This window comes from Rhipicephalus microplus, unplaced genomic scaffold (genome assembly GCF_043290135.1).
Source record: "Rhipicephalus microplus isolate Deutch F79 unplaced genomic scaffold, USDA_Rmic scaffold_22, whole genome shotgun sequence".
Lineage (NCBI taxonomy): Eukaryota > Metazoa > Arthropoda > Arachnida > Ixodida > Ixodidae > Rhipicephalus > Rhipicephalus microplus.
Window position 1 is genome coordinate 2,513,524 of NW_027464595.1, and position 19,112 is coordinate 2,532,635.

At 44.8% G+C, this 19,112-nt stretch overlaps 1 protein-coding gene across 1 annotated transcript in view; it reads right to left on the bottom strand.

The window, feature by feature from the left end:
* The window catches only part of LOC142786306 (protein O-mannosyl-transferase TMTC1-like), a 43,370-nt gene extending 36,966 nt beyond the window's left edge, over nucleotides 1-6,404 (bottom strand). Inside the window, exon 1 of the mRNA XM_075883930.1 lies at nucleotides 4,193-6,404. Coding sequence (XP_075740045.1) covers nucleotides 4,193-4,887 — 695 coding nt within the window. The 5' untranslated portion in view covers nucleotides 4,888-6,404. The remainder of the gene's footprint in view (nucleotides 1-4,192) is intronic.
* Between the last annotated feature and the right edge of the window lie 12,708 nt (nucleotides 6,405-19,112).

A 19,112-nucleotide genomic window follows, 5' to 3' on the forward strand; every position in this document is an offset into this window, starting at 1 on the left:
TAATACAGGTTTGCTCCCACATTGTTTGGAGTGATGTACCGCCTTTACTAGATGTGTGCGTGGACATTTCAACGCATGCTAATAATTCCTGCAAAAATGCGTTTAGAAAATCGAATCAGTGAGAATCAGTGATTAGTCGGATAACACTGCCATAAGGGAAAATATTTCCAATTTTCGCTGCTGGTGATATGAAAGTAGACGTCTTGTTCAATTTTTTTAAACATAAATTCCGTTTTCTATTCGCTGAATTTATGTTCCCCCCCCCCCCAGAACCGCGTCAAAAAGAAGCACGATGAATATCAGCCACTGCATTGTTTATTTTCGGAGAGGGACTAACAACGCAAGGAAGAAATTCTTCGCAAGTTTGAAAGGCTGTTTGCACAATATCATAAAAGAGTTTTGAGACTCATGCTGTGGAGATAAAAAACAAACAAAAATAAAAAGTTTACAACATCTGAAACTGCAAGCGTTAAAGCAAGCAGTCATTTCGCAGAATAGCAGGGAAGCAAACTGTCTTCAGTTGAACGACGACAAGATTTTGATCAAGTCCGCTCTCTTTCAACACATCACGTAGACCACTTCATTAGTTCAGTGCGTACAGCGCTATCGAGGGAAATGAAAAGAAAGACAGAAGTACAGAAACACAACCGAAGTCGAAAGAATTTTCTCTCCACCCTGTACTTGACACGAACTTCAAGTGGAGAGAAAGAGAACGCTTTCCTTGTCTTGGGTAACGATTCCTGCGACTTTCAGTTTTTCTTTCACGGTGTGGGCATGTATGTCATTAAAACGACCATATCGAGGACGGTCTCCGTTCTTACCGTGCTGTGCGTCATGGGGATCACTCACGATTGCCTCTGAATTGTGGGCGGCTGTGGTTGCAACCCAAAAAACCCTGGGTTTCCCTTCTTTCTCTTTTTCGCCATGGCGTCTCTTAATTAACGCTCCTCTACCGTGAGGGTGACGTCTTCCCAATATGCGACAAAGGCAACAACAAAAGCGTTCTTGCGATCGCAATTTTTTTCACAATATGTAACGCGATGCTGTTTTGTTTCTTCATTGCCGAATTTTTAGAAATTGATTGAGTTTGAAGAGAACGACCCTGAAATCTCCTGTAATCTTTGGGAGATTTTTTGTATATCGAGAAATATCGATTATTTTTTTCATGCCTAGGCAGGCCTATTGTAGCTGACGCAGCTCCTATAGGTTCACCAAAGAAGAGACGTTTAACCGGAGACACGAAAACGCACCTGATTTACCGTTAGAGACACGTTTTTAAGTTGCGTCAACAACTTGTAGTAGCTTATCTTTATGTGCAGCAGTTGGTAAGTTACAATATGCAATGCAGAAAGGCAACGATGTCGACGGGCGAACGTTGAGCCTCGGTGGAGCGAGACAAAGGCCAGTGGGGCGTGGTACGCCTTCGCGCATTGTAAGCAGAAGCTGCTAGCCTCTACCTCCCATGTGGCAGAAGCGTAGTGTGCACGAATGGGCACAGGCGCAAATTAATCCATAACTCGAGAACGCACACTGGGTCATTTGTCTCCTTAATTGACGACTCTTTAAGCAAGGGTATATTGAGTACCACTGTTTATTTGTGTTTGTGGAAGCCATTTTACCTCATGATTCTCAATACACTGTGCCCAGGTATATGTTTACTACTTCAGCTATAACAAAGATTAAATTTGGTACTTTGCTTAAAGGGGTCAGCGTTATTCTTAGCCCATATTTTCGGCAGGCTTCCACTTCAATATTTAAAAAAATCACCGCATATCTACGAAGTGAATGATGATGAGATGGGCGAAGCGGCCTCCAGCCTGTCCGTCCGTTCGTTCCTGCTTCCGTCCATCCGCGCGACCATCCGTGCGTCTGTCCGTCCGTCCGCGCGTCCGTCCATCCATCTGTCTCTCTGTCTGGTAGTCTGTCTGTCCGTTCGTCCATGCGTCCATCTGTGCGTACATCTAGTGAACGCTCCACGTACCGCCATCTGGCATCTCGCATCGCTGTGGCACATACGTCAATCCACCTGTCCGTCCGTTCGTGCGTCCGTCTGTCCGCCCATCTGCTAGTCTGTATGTTCGTCCGTTCATCTGTGCGTCCATCTAGTGAACACTCTTAGTACCGCTATCTCACATCATGTATCCCCTGTGTCGTGTCACGCTGACGGACAGGGGACATTGCTCGACTCTAAGAAGCTTCGCCCCTAAAAATTTTGCACTGCAAGACTTCGATGCGAACAGTGAATCTCAGAGTTTCATTGGCTTCGACGAAAGTAACCAGTGTTGAGGGGGAGGGGGGGATCAACAACTTCTAAATATATATTCAGTTTTGCATGTGTATATAGGCACATCCATGGTTACGTTCGTGGTCCTGTTAGAAGCGTTTATTTTGCGTATTTTATTGCCTGGCATATTTTTCCTGTATACACGCAATCACACTTACAAACGCACGCACGAACTACATAGGCTTAATTGCCAGTTCACCCCCCATCCCCCGTAAGAAATATCTGCTGACGTCATGCCACGTAAATTTTCTGCAAGGATAACTTCCACGATTTCACGCTAGGAATCGTGTGGTGTATTCTACAAACATTTACTCCGCTCTCACATTGTTCATTGACCACGCAGAAAGCTGATGCGAAAAAAAGAGAAAAAAAAAAGACTTACGTTTCACATTTTTCCGGAGCTTTTCCTGCAACCTTTACCAGCAAGTAACATAAACCGATCCGCTACACCACGCGGCTGGCGTGACTGGCCGGCTGCCGCAGGTCAGTACGCGTGCAAAGGGCGTTTCAGCCCTCCTCTTCCTTAGTGTGTCTTTTCTGTTAGCACTTGCTTTCAGTCTCTGCTAAAAACATAAATTGGCCTATAGAAGAAATGAGAAAGATTACGCACGCCATCGAACACCATCGAACGTGTGTGTGGTTCCACAAACAGGGCCCCTATTCGCAATTAATTTATGCTGACGAAGCACCGAAGTCTTCGGCAGATTCCCGAAAGACAGCCTTAGAACAGCGATGTTTAACTTCAGGGTGGGTCAGCGACTATGAAGAGGGAGACTATTCAAAGAAAATCTTCAAAAGGAATAGCTCCGAAGTTAAGAAAAGTGTGCATATCACTGTCGACAAGCTCAAGATAAAGTATTTCAACTGAAATACGTCAGTTGTATTGTTAAGCTGTACCTTCTTAGCCCGGCTCATTAGAGCGATGCCAGAGTGGGAAATATACGCAGCTAATCACACATTTTTATTTTTAGTGGGGATCTCGGCTAGCTGTTTATTTTGACTTTGTCCGCGTATAGTAATAATAATATTAACATTAATAATAACATGACAACTTTGCCACCAACGCAGATTGTTCGGTACAAACTATTGCATAATCTTTCTCAATGATGAGCAAACAAGAAATAGAGTTCTGTCGATAGCAACACACTCTAAATTTATATAATGGCACACCAGAAGATTTAGGTTGTAACGCAAAGTGCAGCAGTTTTCCTTAGTTACAAACGGTCAAATATTTCCTTTGTGTGTAAGAGGCCGTTTATCGCAACCGTAGAATAATCATGTTTAAATGAAAATGTTAAGAGACGTCTCCTAATAGCAATTTTTGTTATTCGAGAAACAACTCGTGTTTCAAGACAGGGCTATAAATATTTAAATCCTCCATTTTCAATATCCACGATGTTCAATGCACCACCTGCAGGGAAAATTTTCGGTTCACTTCGATGAACAAATTGTATGTCTCGCCGTATTCAGTATCGTCTAGCTGCAGTAGCTGAATATCTTATACACCTCAAATAATAAAACCTGGGGTTTTACGTTCAGAAACCATAAAAAGTTTATAAGGCACGCGGAATCAGTCGGCTACGGAAATAGCAACCCTGTGCGGTTCTTTCACGTGCACTGATATCATCCAGTGTATGAGAATCTAGCATTTCAACATCCAAGTGCGACCCCCGCAGCTGGGATCACACACTTCATATTAGCAGCCGAGTACCATTCACTCTGTCCACCACAGCAGACGACTTGGTTTGCAATCATTTAGGGTGGTGTCACGAGATTCGATCTTGGGGGCATGTTAGGAGGGGGGACAGCGATGATGTCTCTATACAACAATTTTAGAAACAGCGTCCACATCTAATGTGCAAAGCAAAGTAGTCAGTTTCTCCTGCTTGTGAGCGCGCCCATTCTTACCTGAACGTGAGCACTGTGAGCGGCCGGTACGACTTGTGGCTTCGAGGATCCGCCATCGGTCGCCCCCAGAAATCGTTCATCCAAAGCGACGACAATGACGAAGATGCTGCGTGTCGTCTATTTTCACCGGTGACGTCGGGGTTACCGACCACGGCCACCATGTCATCGTGCACGAAATCACCATCCAGCGAGTTCACGTAACACAGCACGGCCACGACACCGGCGCACAACGCGGGCATCCACGCGGTCCTACGTTCCACGCCATTGTCGACATACACCGGTTCTTTGGTGGCATCGGCTCCATCGTCGCTTCGCTTTTGTGGTTGTTGTTTCGTGGGGTGTTGACATCGTTGCCAATTAGATGATGGTCGCCGCTGCTTGTGCTGATCCTCAACTGGTGTCGCCTTCACACTGACTGCTCGTAATATCGTAGAATGTTTCAAGTAAGAGTGCGTCCTAGTTACTATCGAAACGCACTTGGCACTGAACGACCGAGTCAACGCACGCACTGTTCCCGCAGTGCGCGTTGCTTTACTTCGACAAAGTCTGTGCCATGTGTCCAGGTGGCAGTATTTCCCATTGCCGTCTGTGTGATCCGAAAGTGCCGTCTCGGTAGACGCACCTCCAGATGTTTCCAGGTAGGCATGAAGCAGTGATGATTGCGCACCTCCGCTAAACCAGCTTCTTACAGCCATCGTTGAGATCCACACAACCAGCGTAGCACAATACAATCAAAGCACGCACGCTTTCGTCGCTCTACCGTTCCAAGCAATACACTTTAATCACGCTAACGAAGTCGATGAACTGCACAGACACACACACGCACACAAGCAAACGGAAAGCGTCACAGGACAACTGGGCGCTTTCCGAAGCACGTGGTCGCTCACAGGACGGCTAATTCCCGGCCGCCGGTGTGAATCGAAGCGTATGTCCACTCAAGGCCTTCATCTTGTGCGACACTCCCGGTGAAGTATCGTGGTAATCCTTGGTAAATTCGTTCCACAGACGTCACTTTCGGTTGGTACAGCAAATGAATGGAAGGAGACAAGAGTGTCCTGTTTCTGCTTGGGGATAAGAACACCTCCCGCATGAGAAAGAAGGGTGCGCAGGGCATCGTGAGTACTAGTTCAGAAGAAACTAAAGAAAAACTAAACAGAACGTAAACCTATTTGAATACTACTGCTGCATCCTTCATAACGCATCTTCTTGTAGACACCCAAACGTTAGCGGAGCCACCCAGAAAGATATACAACCACTTTCCAGGGCTCGCACCTGGAAAAGAGTTCATCTGAAGCTACATGTTCGCTTTCCAAAGACGTGTGTGCATCTCCAAACACCTTCCCTTAACCTGCCGACAGTACTTTGGAAGGCGAAACTTTGATAAGACGATTCAGGCGCCACGCTGTATTAAAATAAAAGATAAGCTAAGAGCACGAATTGAGATTCACGCGCGCACTGGGCGGAAACATGGGCGACCATTCTCGCTGAGAGCGCCCAGCAGTTGGAGCGCACAGCGCATAGGACGCACACGAACTGAACGGCACTGCAAAGCGAGAGAACCCCGGTGGGCTTCCGCGCACGCCCAGTAGAGGGCTTGCGCTGGCATGTTCGATGCGTTCCGTGGGCAGTGCTGCCATCTAACGGCTGGCGCAGATGTTGTGGGATAGAGGTGCCGTAAAATCTCGCTTTTTGGACGCACGGATTTGAGGCGCGGGTACAGACTTCTCAGTCGAAGTAGGGGTGCGCGAATATTCGAAACTTCATACGTTGAATACTTGTATTGTCTTCGATTCGGAAATCACATTCACTACTAGAAATATTTTAATGCTGCAAGACTTCGTGTGAAATAATCAAATCAGCACAATATACTGCATACGTGTGAGAAAATTTGCCATCCTTGGCACCGATAAATGCAAATTAGTTTCAGTTGCCAGGTTGTCCCCCTTTATCTCTCGGTTCGGCGCAATCGCGCCTTTGCAGTGGTAACGTTTCTAAGTGGCGTAGCCAAAGAATAGCATTTCGTGTGAAACCTAGCATGTTGCACATGATTCTTTAAATTATACTGAACGAAACCGCCGAACTAAGGCTTCAGTCATTGCGAAATCGAATAGAAATACCTGCAACTAAAGAAATTTACATCTTCTTTTGATTATTACTGTGATGAAGCAGCCACGATAAACAACGTAACAATGTCTTTACTTGTCTCATTCGACGAAGCATGCATATAAGGTTAAAGTATGGATGTAGCCCATTCAGCAGTAGTGTGTTACAGTGAGTGGATATGGGGACGGTGGCATGCACATGTGGTAGCAGTTAGGTCATACAATTCCTAAATTGACAGATGAATACAACTGTATGCACTGCCTAGCAAGGTTTAAATTGACCGGGCTTAGGTTTCCTTTTGGGAAACGTAAATGCTTTGCCTCAACACCACCTCACGAGCTTCCTGGAGTGCAAGCATTTGAATGCTGAGGTCTGAGCTGCTCCAAATGGCTGCTCACATCGACGGAAGAATCCTGTAAATAATTTGCTAGACTAAAACTTGCCTATTGATGTCTGACTGATGAAACAAAATTTTCAAAATTCAGTTCTACTGTTCGTGACTAGATAGGAATTACACAGACTAGATTTGACTAGTTACATTAACCAACTATTGTGATGTATTTTTTCAAGTGAGGAATTCGAAGAAAATTACTCATTACTTTCTAACTTCTGACTACAAAGCACTCTTCTTAAAGCATAAAACAATTGTTCAAAAAAACAAAATAACAAAAAACACGTTATTTTGAGGGCATAACAAGTTTGGAAAGCTAAACAAAAATCTTTTCGTATTTTCATGTGTACGGGTTCTTAGTAAAGACTACATAAGTCGTCCATAAATTATGAACTTTGCTCACTGTAACCTACAAGTATTGTCATAGCCTTTGATAAGTAATAGCTATATAACACCTTTTCTTTGGTCCAAACAAAACTTTAACGCAATTTCCTTACTATTCAGGATTAATTTTCCTATCTCTTTACTGTACATTAGGAGAACGCGGAAAACTTGGGAAAGCGAAAGGTACTGCGCTAAACCTTGTTCATTATAGACAGGCTCTGTAGTGGTGTTTACAATCGAGAAATACCTGCGAATGCTCCAGCAAATACCAGTCTCCTGTGGCAAGGGTAACGGTGGCGCTGTGGATATCGCTCGCTCTCCGCAGGCTCTGAGGCGCTTTGTGTTCATATTGTCACGGGGTCGTGACGTGGCCGAAGACAGGAGACTTCGTGTCGGGATTTCACTGTTTATTTGGGCTAACCTGTGCCCGGTAAACGGAAAGTCTAATTACAGCAGCAGTCTTGCACAGATAGCAGTCTCGGACTAATAGCGGCGAACGGAGCGTCGGCCTTCGATCAACAACTCACAAGCGGCGAAACGCGTCGGCATTTATACTCTTGCCGTCGAATGTTCCAGCGTTATCGCTGGCGGTGGCGTAGGTTCCAGAACAAGCTGTACCGTTCGCACAGTGGGCATGATCTTATCGAAATGATCTACTACAGTCCGGAACCTCCTCGAAAACTGCAGGCGCAGTTTGCGCTGAGAATCGTGTGGTGTTTTGGGACGATAACAAAAACGTGAGAAATGGAACGTGGCAATATCAAATGTGACCTTTCTTTTGTAATGAAAACAAGTCTATATGAAGCCAAAGTTAAAACAAAATGAAGCAAATAGAAACAAGAGCGAGGCAAATAGACATTATGGGACATACACTGCTTTTCTGATTTACATACTTGAATATCATTACCATCTCATATTAATCAGTATCTCTAAAGTTGTCTTTATTTGCGAATGGCTGCCTGGGTTTATAATTTTCTTTCCAAAAATGTTGTCATCATACAACTTCTGGTTACACTAAACATTTTCCCCTTTTTCAATTTGAACACAACTGATCCTGCAACATTGCTTCTATTAATAATGAACCTATTTACTGTGAGTAATATTTGGCAGATGGTTCACCAAAATATTAGTGTGGCAGGACTTCTTTTGTAGGTTACTCTAAATAGTAGGTTGTAGTAACACATCCAATGAGCTTTGTTTATTTCAATGGCGCGAGCTTCCGAGAATCAATAATACAAGCAACGGGAGAAATCTAAATGCAAATAATGTTACATTAGCCGAAATTCTGGAAGAAACTGTCGAAGAAGAGGGACATTCATTGAACAAGCTGCACGTGGAAGTGTTTCTCCCGTGCACATTCTGCAGGCCACCGTACACTCTAAATGAGTTGCACCCCTAAAGGGGCTTTACCGTGTCTGAAACTAACACCTAACAATGAGAGTGCTTTGGAAAACTAAATCACCGATGTCAAGGGTATTTCGGTGATTCAAAACACCCTTGTAGTAGGGTGTTATATGTTCGCCAAGCGCCCTTGAGGGTGCCAACTGGTGCACAGTGTAGCAGCACGACATAAGTTGGGTGATAGGCAGCAACCCCGAGAGGCTCGAAACTGTATGAGCTGTTTCGGGAGAAAAATGGCGAAAACGTACAAATTAAAGGAGTCAGTGCACGCTAAGGAAGTAAATACGGTTGGAGAAAGCCAGCAAACATTATTAAATTGTAAAACAAGAGTAAAAATAATTCAAGCAGGAAATAAAAAAACTTGAATAACACAAGAGAAGCAAAAAGTTACAGTAACAAATGTGAATATGTCTGCTATACGTGCAAAGTCAGCTGAACAAGAAAATCAAAACGAAAAAAAACAGTGAGTAGAAGTAACTAGTTCTTGAAGAAAACAATAAAGAGGCTAATTTTTGTCTACCTTGTAGGCGACATGGCAAATGTTCTTGTGGTGGATGGCGTAAGAAATAAAAAAAAAATGAGGGGACCCTAAAGCTTCGCCTTTAGGAGGTGAACCTGATAGCGACATTCTGTTCGTAGTGAGTACTTCAAACACTTAGTGCATGAAAACTTTTTCGAATTTACTATTCACCCACTACGTGGCCGTAAGGAGTATAGGCGCAATATTGTGTGCGCCTTTTGTAGAGGGGCATCGGCTTTCAACCACGTAGCCATCATGATAATCACAAATTCTGACTCACGTTGGCATCGGACACTTGACCACGCATCATTGATGCAATATTTAATGTTGCCTTTTAAAACATATTAACAGAACGTGTGTGGCTGTGAAGCATGACAGTTACTTTAACTGCATTTCCAAGAAAAGAAAGTTTTGTTCACTGTTTTTAACGCGATAGCATTAAAAAGCTTTTTTCGCAGAAATTGCGGCGTGAGTGTCGTAGGTTGTGAGCCAAAAATTCCCTTATACTTGACCGAGAAATATAGAATGATGCAAATAAAATAAATAAATGATAAAAAATCCTGTAGCAGAGTGGGGACCAGAGCAGCGTTGTTTGCGGGTTCGAGCGGGAATCGAACAGGGTCGTTTGCGGGGCAAGCGGATGTTCTACCAAACGGCCATGCCTCTACTTGTGAGAACTGTGATAAGAACTTCCTTTGTTTGCAAATTCAGTTAAAGTAGCTTCATGCTTCACAAACGCACACGTTCTTTATATATCTTTCCCGATGCAAAATCAAATATTGTAGTAATAATGCGTGTTACAAGGTTTGATTGCCAGTGAGCGCCAGACTATGTGATTATCATAATGGCTCCGTCATTGAAAGCCGGTACCACACTACAAAAGGCACGCACGCTACTGCGCCTATTCCCTTAAGGGCACGTAAAAGCGTACAGTAAAGTCGAAAAGGTTTCGTGCACTAAATGTTTAAAGTACACACTATGAACACGATGTCGCTATCACGTTCAACTCCTAAAGGCCAAGCTTTAGGGTTCCCAAACTTCTAAACATCCGCTTGTCCCGCGAACGAGTTGGGTTTGATCTCCCACTCGGACCCCAACAACCCTGGCTCGGTCCCCACTCAGCACCAGTGTTCCTCATTATTTATTTATTCAGTTTGCATCGTTCTAGACGTTTGGGTCACGCATAAGATGATGAATTTTCGCTCACAACCAACGGCACCGACGCCGACACGGGAATTTTGGTGACACTAGCTCTTCAACGCGCTCGCGTTAAAATATTAGCAGAAAGAGAAAGACATAGAAAGCAGACCACTCACCCGTGACCTGCGGGTCAGCAGCTGAGTACCTTAGGCAGTTGACCACTGCGGTGGGGCCAGTGATAAGTGGAGAAATACACGAACTAACAGTATGAATTTCCATAAAATATTGCGCCCTACATGTAAATTGTACACAGTGACCATACCTCGGAAAACGAACTATATGCTGTAACAAATTACAAAATCTGGAACACGCTGTCAACAATATTGGTAAAAGTGTAATTTTTCAAGAGAAAAACAACTGTGAAATTGTATGCAAAATATAGGAGATTTCGAATCAAATCTCGGTATCTGTTTTTTAAGTATCCAGAAGTAAAACAAAACTAAGTCTGCGCCAAATATTCCTGTCATAATCCAAATCTGGCGTCTTCTAATTATAAACGCAATCTAAGTAGAAGAGGCAAACATTGCTCGCACAGCAATATCTCGAATGCACAATCGCGTAAAAATAAAATTTTAATTAACTACCAAATTTAGTAAAATTAGCTGTTTCAAGTATTCGCCGAGCAGCAATTCTGACAGCTGCCAATGTTTCTTCATCTACATTTTTACATGCATACGCAGCTGCACAGAAAATGTGTCCAAAACTACCTATGATTAAATACATTGATTACCTTTAGCTGAATGGTGAGGAAGCACAGAGAATGAGCATTCTTAAAGAATTACTCAAACTGAAGTTTCCAATTTACACATTACATTGTAGGAACACAAAAACCTGTGGAACATCAGTATGGGATGTAGCTAGGGATAAAGCCATGGAATAATATAGGCAGTGACTCAGACAGTGAGAACTCAACAAAAAGGATTTTGTTACGCAGAACAAGGTATGTTGAGCGACTATATCACAAACAGTGCTAAACTTAATTTGTGCTGTTTTATTGGGGCCGTGGAAAAGATTTGACTATTTGTCTTAACTTTATCAATGCGATAACGAGAAGGTGACGAATAGTTGCTTGTGCTGTTCGAACATTAATTATTGTATTTGTTTCTTCTTAGAGCGTGCGTAATTTTCAACGCACACGTACATCCGAAAGTGAATATAACGCCTGTTCCATAGTGATCGCGCCACAGCAGGCGCCCACTAATTGGAAGAACGCATGACACAAACGAACCCGTGTTCCGTTTTGTTTGTTTAAATTACGTAGCAAGAGATGTAGCAATCCACTTTTGTTTCAACAAGATACACTCGGACGTCTGTGCATTCTAATGAAATTTTTGTAACGAATATGCTAGGAGAACAAACCCGACCAAAGCGTGTGTTATAACAGCACGTGTGCTTGTAACACATCTTGCAAATTATTCGCCTCTGCATGCTTTCTCCTCGAAGTCTCATTTACTTTGAAGTAGAAACAGGGGCGCCGGGCGTGACTTGATTGAAATCTAGAAACGAGAACGAATTACGGGAACTGCAAAGTAACAGAAAGAAAAATGGTAATCAGACCCATATCTACGTGCCAAGAGGCCTGAAACGGGAGCAATTTGCCTCGGGCTCGGAGTGAGCAAATACGTCCGCTTTCTCATTTCTCTCGATCCGAAGCACGGAAAAAAAATTTTATAGGAGGCATCTTACGATTCCTGTAACCTTGTCATAGTACTTAGTTTTTTTGGAAAGGTTGTATAATTTTTTAGAATAAATAGAAAAGCGTGAATTGTTGTAGTGTTAGGTATATCGCTTTTTATTTTTGTCAGCTCTCGTGAACACTTTAATGTACTAAGTTGAGCGCGAGAAATGAGCGAAATAGCTTGGCGAATTTATCAAGACGCGCTCAATTCTTTTTTTTTTTCTGTATGCACCCCGCCTCGTTTTGATTGAAGCACAGTAGCCATGCTATTAATTTTGGACCAGAAAACTCCTTGCAGCTTGCTCCTTACACTATTGTGAACAATCGCCACTGAGATATCAAAACGAGAATATTGACCTAAGGCTTACAAAAAAAAAATGGCCCTGTATTTGCATGTTACACTGCAAATGTCGTCGAAAGACGATAGTCTTGCTTTCTGGAGAAAGTGAAAAAAACGTTTATTTGATGTTCTGCGCAAGGAAATCGGTGAATGGTATTCTGTAGCGCTGTGTTGGAGTGCCTCGAGCGTGCAGCGGAGGCGAACGAGTGCATCAAGTCACATTACACGTGAGACATGAGCGCTATCCGGCAGTTATCTTGAAAAACGATGCGCGGTGTGTTCGCCCGTCTCGGAGATGATAGGGTCTAGAACGCAAGGTGATGGGTAGGTGCCACCACCGTGTCGTCTTAGCAAAGCGTTGGAAACACTCGCCTTTTTGTGCAAGCGTTGCGTGGTCAGTGTAGCGGGATGAACGCTACGGTCCTTAAAATTACCTGTGTATGCATTTTCTAGCAAAAGATACACATACAGAACAATCATGTGTTGTTGTGGTGTTTCAGATATGCGCAATAATTGCTTTCATTAGACACCCGCACAAGTATGAACGATAAGTCTCGGGCAATATTCGTGGGTGCTGCAGATGGGGTCAGTTGTTTGGGGCATCGTCTGGTGCATTTTAGGGTACCGTTAAGGGCGGACAAACAGAGAAATGGACAGGCAGGCAGGCAGACAGACAGGCAGGCAGACATAGAGGCAGACAGACAGGCAGACAGACAGACAGGCAGAAAGACAAGCAGGCAGGCAGGCAGGCAGGCAGGCAAGCAGGCAGGCAGGCAGGCAGGCAGGCAGGCATACCGAAACTTTTGCGTCGAAGGTCCCCTCGTTCATAAAAAGACTTGAAGGACACTTCAGCTTTGACTTCAAGATTAGAACGCGAAAGCGCAATCAGGTCCTGTTTGTACAGACGTGTTAACCTGTCGCCTGGCTTCTATTTTCGGTGAGAGCCTTTACCGTGCCGCAAGCAGACGAACCAATGTGTGCTTGGCATTCATTGACCGTTTCAAACTACCGTAAATAGTCTCCTCCAAGTAGCAAACTTGAGCCTCTGCCATAATTCTTTCGATTACGATTGAGCGAAGTGTGCATCGTTGTAAGGCAACACGTGAATCTTGGTAGCTGCTGACTTCAAGGGTGCTTTTGCTGAGGATTGGTTGATTTGTGGGGTTTAACGTCCCAAATCTACCGTATGATTATGAGAGACGCCGTAGTGGAGGGCTCCGGAAATTTCGACCACCTGGGGTTCTTTAACGTGCACCCAAATCTGAGCACACGGGCCTACAACATTTCCGCCTCCATCGGCTTTTGCTGAGGAGGATGATTAAATATGTCATAGGTGCTTGGTAATGAGTGGGCCTTTAAAACATCCGTTCGTCACGTAATTTACATGTTATGATGCGTGTAGCGATTCTACGTTTCTGCTATGTAATATTATACATTGCAAAAGGAGCGCTCGTGTTGTGTGGTTCCTCGCTTCGTCCTATGTGTTTTCTCTGCGCTCCCAGTTCGCTGAACGAAGATAATATTATACACCTGTTGTGGAAACTCATTGCACTGCATGACATTCATCAAGTGTTCTTTTTTCTTTCGAAGCTACTTCAAACAATGCAGGGTTCTTGCGTAGCATACCTGTTTTCTCCGCAGAAGGCCTGGTTTAAATTGTCAGTTAACGTAACATTTTTATTATTTATTTTATGTGCACAAATATCTGTTTTCTTCGAAAGGTAACACTTAATATATCGTTCACAACCAACGCAGCCGACATCAACAACGACGCCGACACTGACGCCAACGCTAACGCTGGGATATCTGCAGAACGAGCTATTTTACGCCACTGTGTCGTAAAGTATTTTTCCCTTCATTTGTTGAGATATTGTTCGTTAGCATTCATTTGCAGACAACCCCACATGATAAAATTGTGGAGCTAGGGAGCGATCGCCCATCTTTTTTGTGAGTATGCCAGTATCAGTGCACCCAGAAATCATCGTTCAGTCGCGTTAGATAGACATGACTACCAGCTTTTGTACGATGAAACTATCCTAGGACAATGATCGCAAACCTTCTCAGCACTGAAATCAGAGAAAACGTGGATGCGCTACTTGCGCAAAACAAATTTTGAAGCGGTACTGAAACAAAAACTTTGGCTTTGCATTTTTCTGCTGCAATGTGTTGTTGGGAAGGGGGGGGGGGTTGTTAGTCATGACACGACACATCGTTTGCTGTAGCACGCGACAGATAACTTATTAAAAGCAGACAGGCAGACAGACAGACAGGCAGAAAGACAAGCAGGCAGGCAGGCAGGCAGGCAAGCAGGCAGGCAAGCAGGCAGGCAGGCAGGCAGGCAGGCAGGCATACCGAAACTTTTGCGTCGAAGGTCCCCTCGTTCATAAAAAGACTTGAAGGACACTTCAGCTTTGACTTCAAGATTAGAACGCGAAAGCGCAATCAGGTCCTGTTTGTACAGACGTGTTAACCTGTCGCCTGGCTTCTATTTTCGGTGAGAGCCTTTACCGTGCCGCAAGCAGACGAACCAATGTGTGCTTGGCATTCATTGACCGTTTCAAACTACCGTAAATAGTCTCCTCCAAGTAGCAAACTTGAGCCTCTGCCATAATTCTTTCGATTACGATTGAGCGAAGTGTGCATCGTTGTAAGGCAACACGTGAATCTTGGTAGCTGCTGACTTCAAGGGTGCTTTTGCTGAGGATTGGTTGATTTGTGGGGTTTAACGTCCCAAATCTACCGTATGATTATGAGAGACGCCGTAGTGGAGGGCTCCGGAAATTTCGACCACCTGGGGTTCTTTAACGTGCACCCAAATCTGAGCACACGGGCCTACAACATTTCCGCCTCCATCGGCTTTTGCTGAGGAGGATGATTAAATATGTCATAGGTGCTTGGTAATGAGTGGGCCTTTAAAACATCCGTTCGTCACGTAATTTACATGTTATGATGCGTGTAGCGATTCTACGTTTCTGCTATGTAATATTATACATTGCAAAAGGAGCGCTCGTGTTGTGTGGTTCCTCGCTTCGTCCTATGTGTTTTCTCTGCGCTCCCAGTTCGCTGAACGAAGATAATATTATACACCTGTTGTGGAAACTCATTGCACTGCATGACATTCATCAAGTGTTCTTTTTTCTTTCGAAGCTACTTCAAACAATGCAGGGTTCTTGCGTAGCATACCTGTTTTCTCCGCAGAAGGCCTGGTTTAAATTGTCAGTTAACGTAACATTTTTATTATTTATTTTATGTGCACAAATATCTGTTTTCTTCGAAAGGTAACACTTAATATATCGTTCACAACCAACGCAGCCGACATCAACAACGACGCCGACACTGACGCCAACGCTAACGCTGGGATATCTGCAGAACGAGCTATTTTACGCCACTGTGTCGTAAAGTATTTTTCCCTTCATTTGTTGAGATATTGTTCGTTAGCATTCATTTGCAGACAACCCCACATGATAAAATTGTGGAGCTAGGGAGCGATCGCCCATCTTTTTTGTGAGTATGCCAGTATCAGTGCACCCAGAAATCATCGTTCAGTCGCGTTAGATAGACATGACTACCAGCTTTTGTACGATGAAACTATCCTAGGACAATGATCGCAAACCTTCTCAGCACTGAAATCAGAGAAAACGTGGATGCGCTACTTGCGCAAAACAAATTTTGAAGCGGTACTGAAACAAAAACTTTGGCTTTGCATTTTTCTGCTGCAATGTGTTGTTGGGAAGGGGAGGGGGGGGGTTGTTAGTCATGACACGACACATCGTTTGCTGTAGCACGCGACAGATAACTTATTAAAAGCCCCTCATTGTGGACTTGGAGGCTATGTTGTGGATAAGTTTCAGTTTTGGTTTGAGAGAGCTCCAAAAACTGTGTGCAGCTATCGCCACCTAGCGTGTGCAGCTTTTGACCACGTCAGAACACAGAATTGTGACACACTTCCGCACGGTCCGCATCAAGTATTACTTTCGCATAGGAAACGGGTCTGCAATGTCATGAAACACAGAAATTTTGAAGCCTGCGCCACGGCCACGCACTCGCAACCAGCCGCCGAGAAATATAGACTGCAGTAACAAACGCGTAACAAAATGGCGGCTAAGACGCCATCATAAGTTATTTTCTTAACGGCAGCGTGGTGACGTGAGGGAAGTAGGGGGTCCCTTTGGGGCAGTGTTGCCAGATTTGGCTATATATAGCCAAATCGGGCTTCAGAAAAAGAATTTTGGAGTCGTCTTGGGCACGTTGGCTATGTGGCTATATTTGGGCTACTAAAAATCGAAGACTTATCTCTTTTTGGGCTGTATGTCACGCAGCCGTCATGAACGCTCAAGAGGTGACTCTCGTTGAGCGAACGCAAGTATTTATAGATGCATTTATATTTGGCCTTAAAGAGGCTGAAAACATTCAAATTCACCTTAAGTCCACACGCTTTGTCACCCAAGACAGCAGAAAACCGTGATACGAGCAGCGGCAGTCTATGTCCATTTTTGTCCGAGCGAGTGCAGAATGCCTTTCAGCGTCTCCGGAAGCCGTTCTTTGGCTCTACTGGCATGTGAATCTCATAATTTTAGGCTGCAGTTTTATACTAGAAGCCAAGCAGTGAGATGTGTATTAAATGCGAAGCATTTTTAGCGTATTTCGATGACATTGAGCGTATCTATCTATTTATCTATCTATCTATCTATCTATCTATCCATCTATCTATCTATCTATCTATTTATCTATCTATCCATCTATCTATCTATCTATCTATCCATCTATCTAACCACCTCGAACTTTTAGCTCTCCTGGCCGTTTCAATAATGGTATTGATATCAAACTTGGTATCGCTTAGCGTGACTGTATGAAAAAAAATATTTGACTAGTCAAACATAAGTATCATGACATGTATGTCATGAATCTTATGATTTACATATCATGGTCCTGCAGCTCTTGAGGTGGTTTCGTTCACATGGCATGTTTCAAGACTGGTATGATATGGCATGATTGCACGGCGAACACAAGCGACAGACCCTAACATTAAAATTGTGATATGCGTGTCATGAAGCAACATGACTACATACCATGCTCATGATGCGCTCGTGGCCGTTTCGCTAGTGTCACGTATACCAAACTTTGTATTACTGTACGTGAAGGGATGACAAAGCTATGTGACTAGTGCAAACATGACAATCATGAGATGCGTGTCATGTAACAACATGACTATATGCCCCGCTCATGGTGCGCTGGTGGCCATTTCCCTAGCTTCACTTATAACAAATGGGATATTACGGGACGCTAATGGATGACGAAGGTATGTGACTGGTGCAAACATGATAATCATGAGATGCGTCTCATGTGAGAACATAACTACATTCCACAGTGAAGGCGCCAGTACATTTCGACGTGTCGTTGTGCGCGCGCTTGCCGGCGTTCATTTCATCGTGTCACGCCGGCGTTGCTACTCCAGGCGGCGGTCCTGCCAAATACTCGCAGGCGCCTGCTGCGCTGCGTTGATTTAACGTATGCGCGTTTCAGCGCGTCCGGCGTCCCTCCATCACGAAAAGAGGGAGGTGCATTGTTGTTAGGGTAACACATCGGCGCAAAAGGCAGCATGTCACATTTCGCACCAGTTGCCGTCGAGCCGCGCCGACGGAGGCTGGTCGCGCCTGTCGTCAGACTATATAGTGCTCGCGTTTTGCTAACGTTGCGTCGCTGTGCCCAGCGTGCGCGCGCGTCAATGCTACATAGGAGTATACTGGGCCTTTCATGATGCGCTCGCGGCCGTTTTGCTAACTTCACATACACCAAATTTGGTGTTACGTGACGTCAACGTAGGACGAAATATACGACTTGTGCAAACATGATAATCCTGACACGCGTGTCATTTGAAAACATGACAACATACCAAGCTCATAGCATGCTCGCGGCCGCTTTGCTAGCTCCACAAATACTAAATTTGGTATCACGTAACGTGAATAGATGACGAAGGTAAATGGCAAATTCAAACATGATAATCATGACACAAAAGTCAGGTGCGGCATGAGAGCTGTGTCGACGAGGGCGGTCAAAGAAACATGGTCGACTTGTACTTCAAGCAGGCTATGGTGTGTGGGAAGCGTCAGTAGAGGATTTTCAGCCGTCATTGGTATTGCAGCTTCACCCCTATAAGCTGCAATATCTAGTTTTCCTGCTGCGGTCGCCCAGAGAAGCTCGGCGAGGAAAAGCGCCGAGGTGGCGCAGAGCGGTATTGGCGACGTAGCGGCGACGGGGAGCGAGAGCTGCGGCGACCGGACGAAGGGGCATCAGGGTAGCGGCGACCGAGCAAAGGGGCGTCAGTGGAAGGCTTGTAAGAAGACGACGAATAGAAATTGAAGGGTGTGGCGACTGAACGTCGAGGGGTCGTCGGATGCATGAGCGCCGAGGTAGAGAAAGTCTGACGTTGTTGGTTTCACCAACGGCGGCGGCAATAGCGAGAAACGTGCCCAGGCTGGTGGCAGGAAAAACAAATAGGCCGGTCGTCGGGTGTTCGCCATTCCGAAGGGTTACGGAAGGGCATTGTTGGAGGTGAACGGCGAGCATGTCCTCGGGAGTAGGACGGGACTTCAGGGCGAGTCGAGGGACATGCTGATGGAAGGCCGAGGTTCGCAAACTCCTGCCTCACCACAGCTTGTATTAACGCCACTGAAGACTGTTGTTGGTCAGAGGCGAGCGTTGCGAAAACGGGTGGCTGAAGAGGAGCCGGACAGGCGGCTTCGATTTCCCGACGAACAATGCGTGTGACGTTGTCTTACGTGGGGGACTGGCGGGCGGCTTCACACGATGAGGTTGCGGCCGTGTTGGGCAGCCGGATGAATCGCTGAGTAATACGGTGGCTCTTGGCTTCTTCGAACCGCCGGAACTCTTTAATGATGGCGT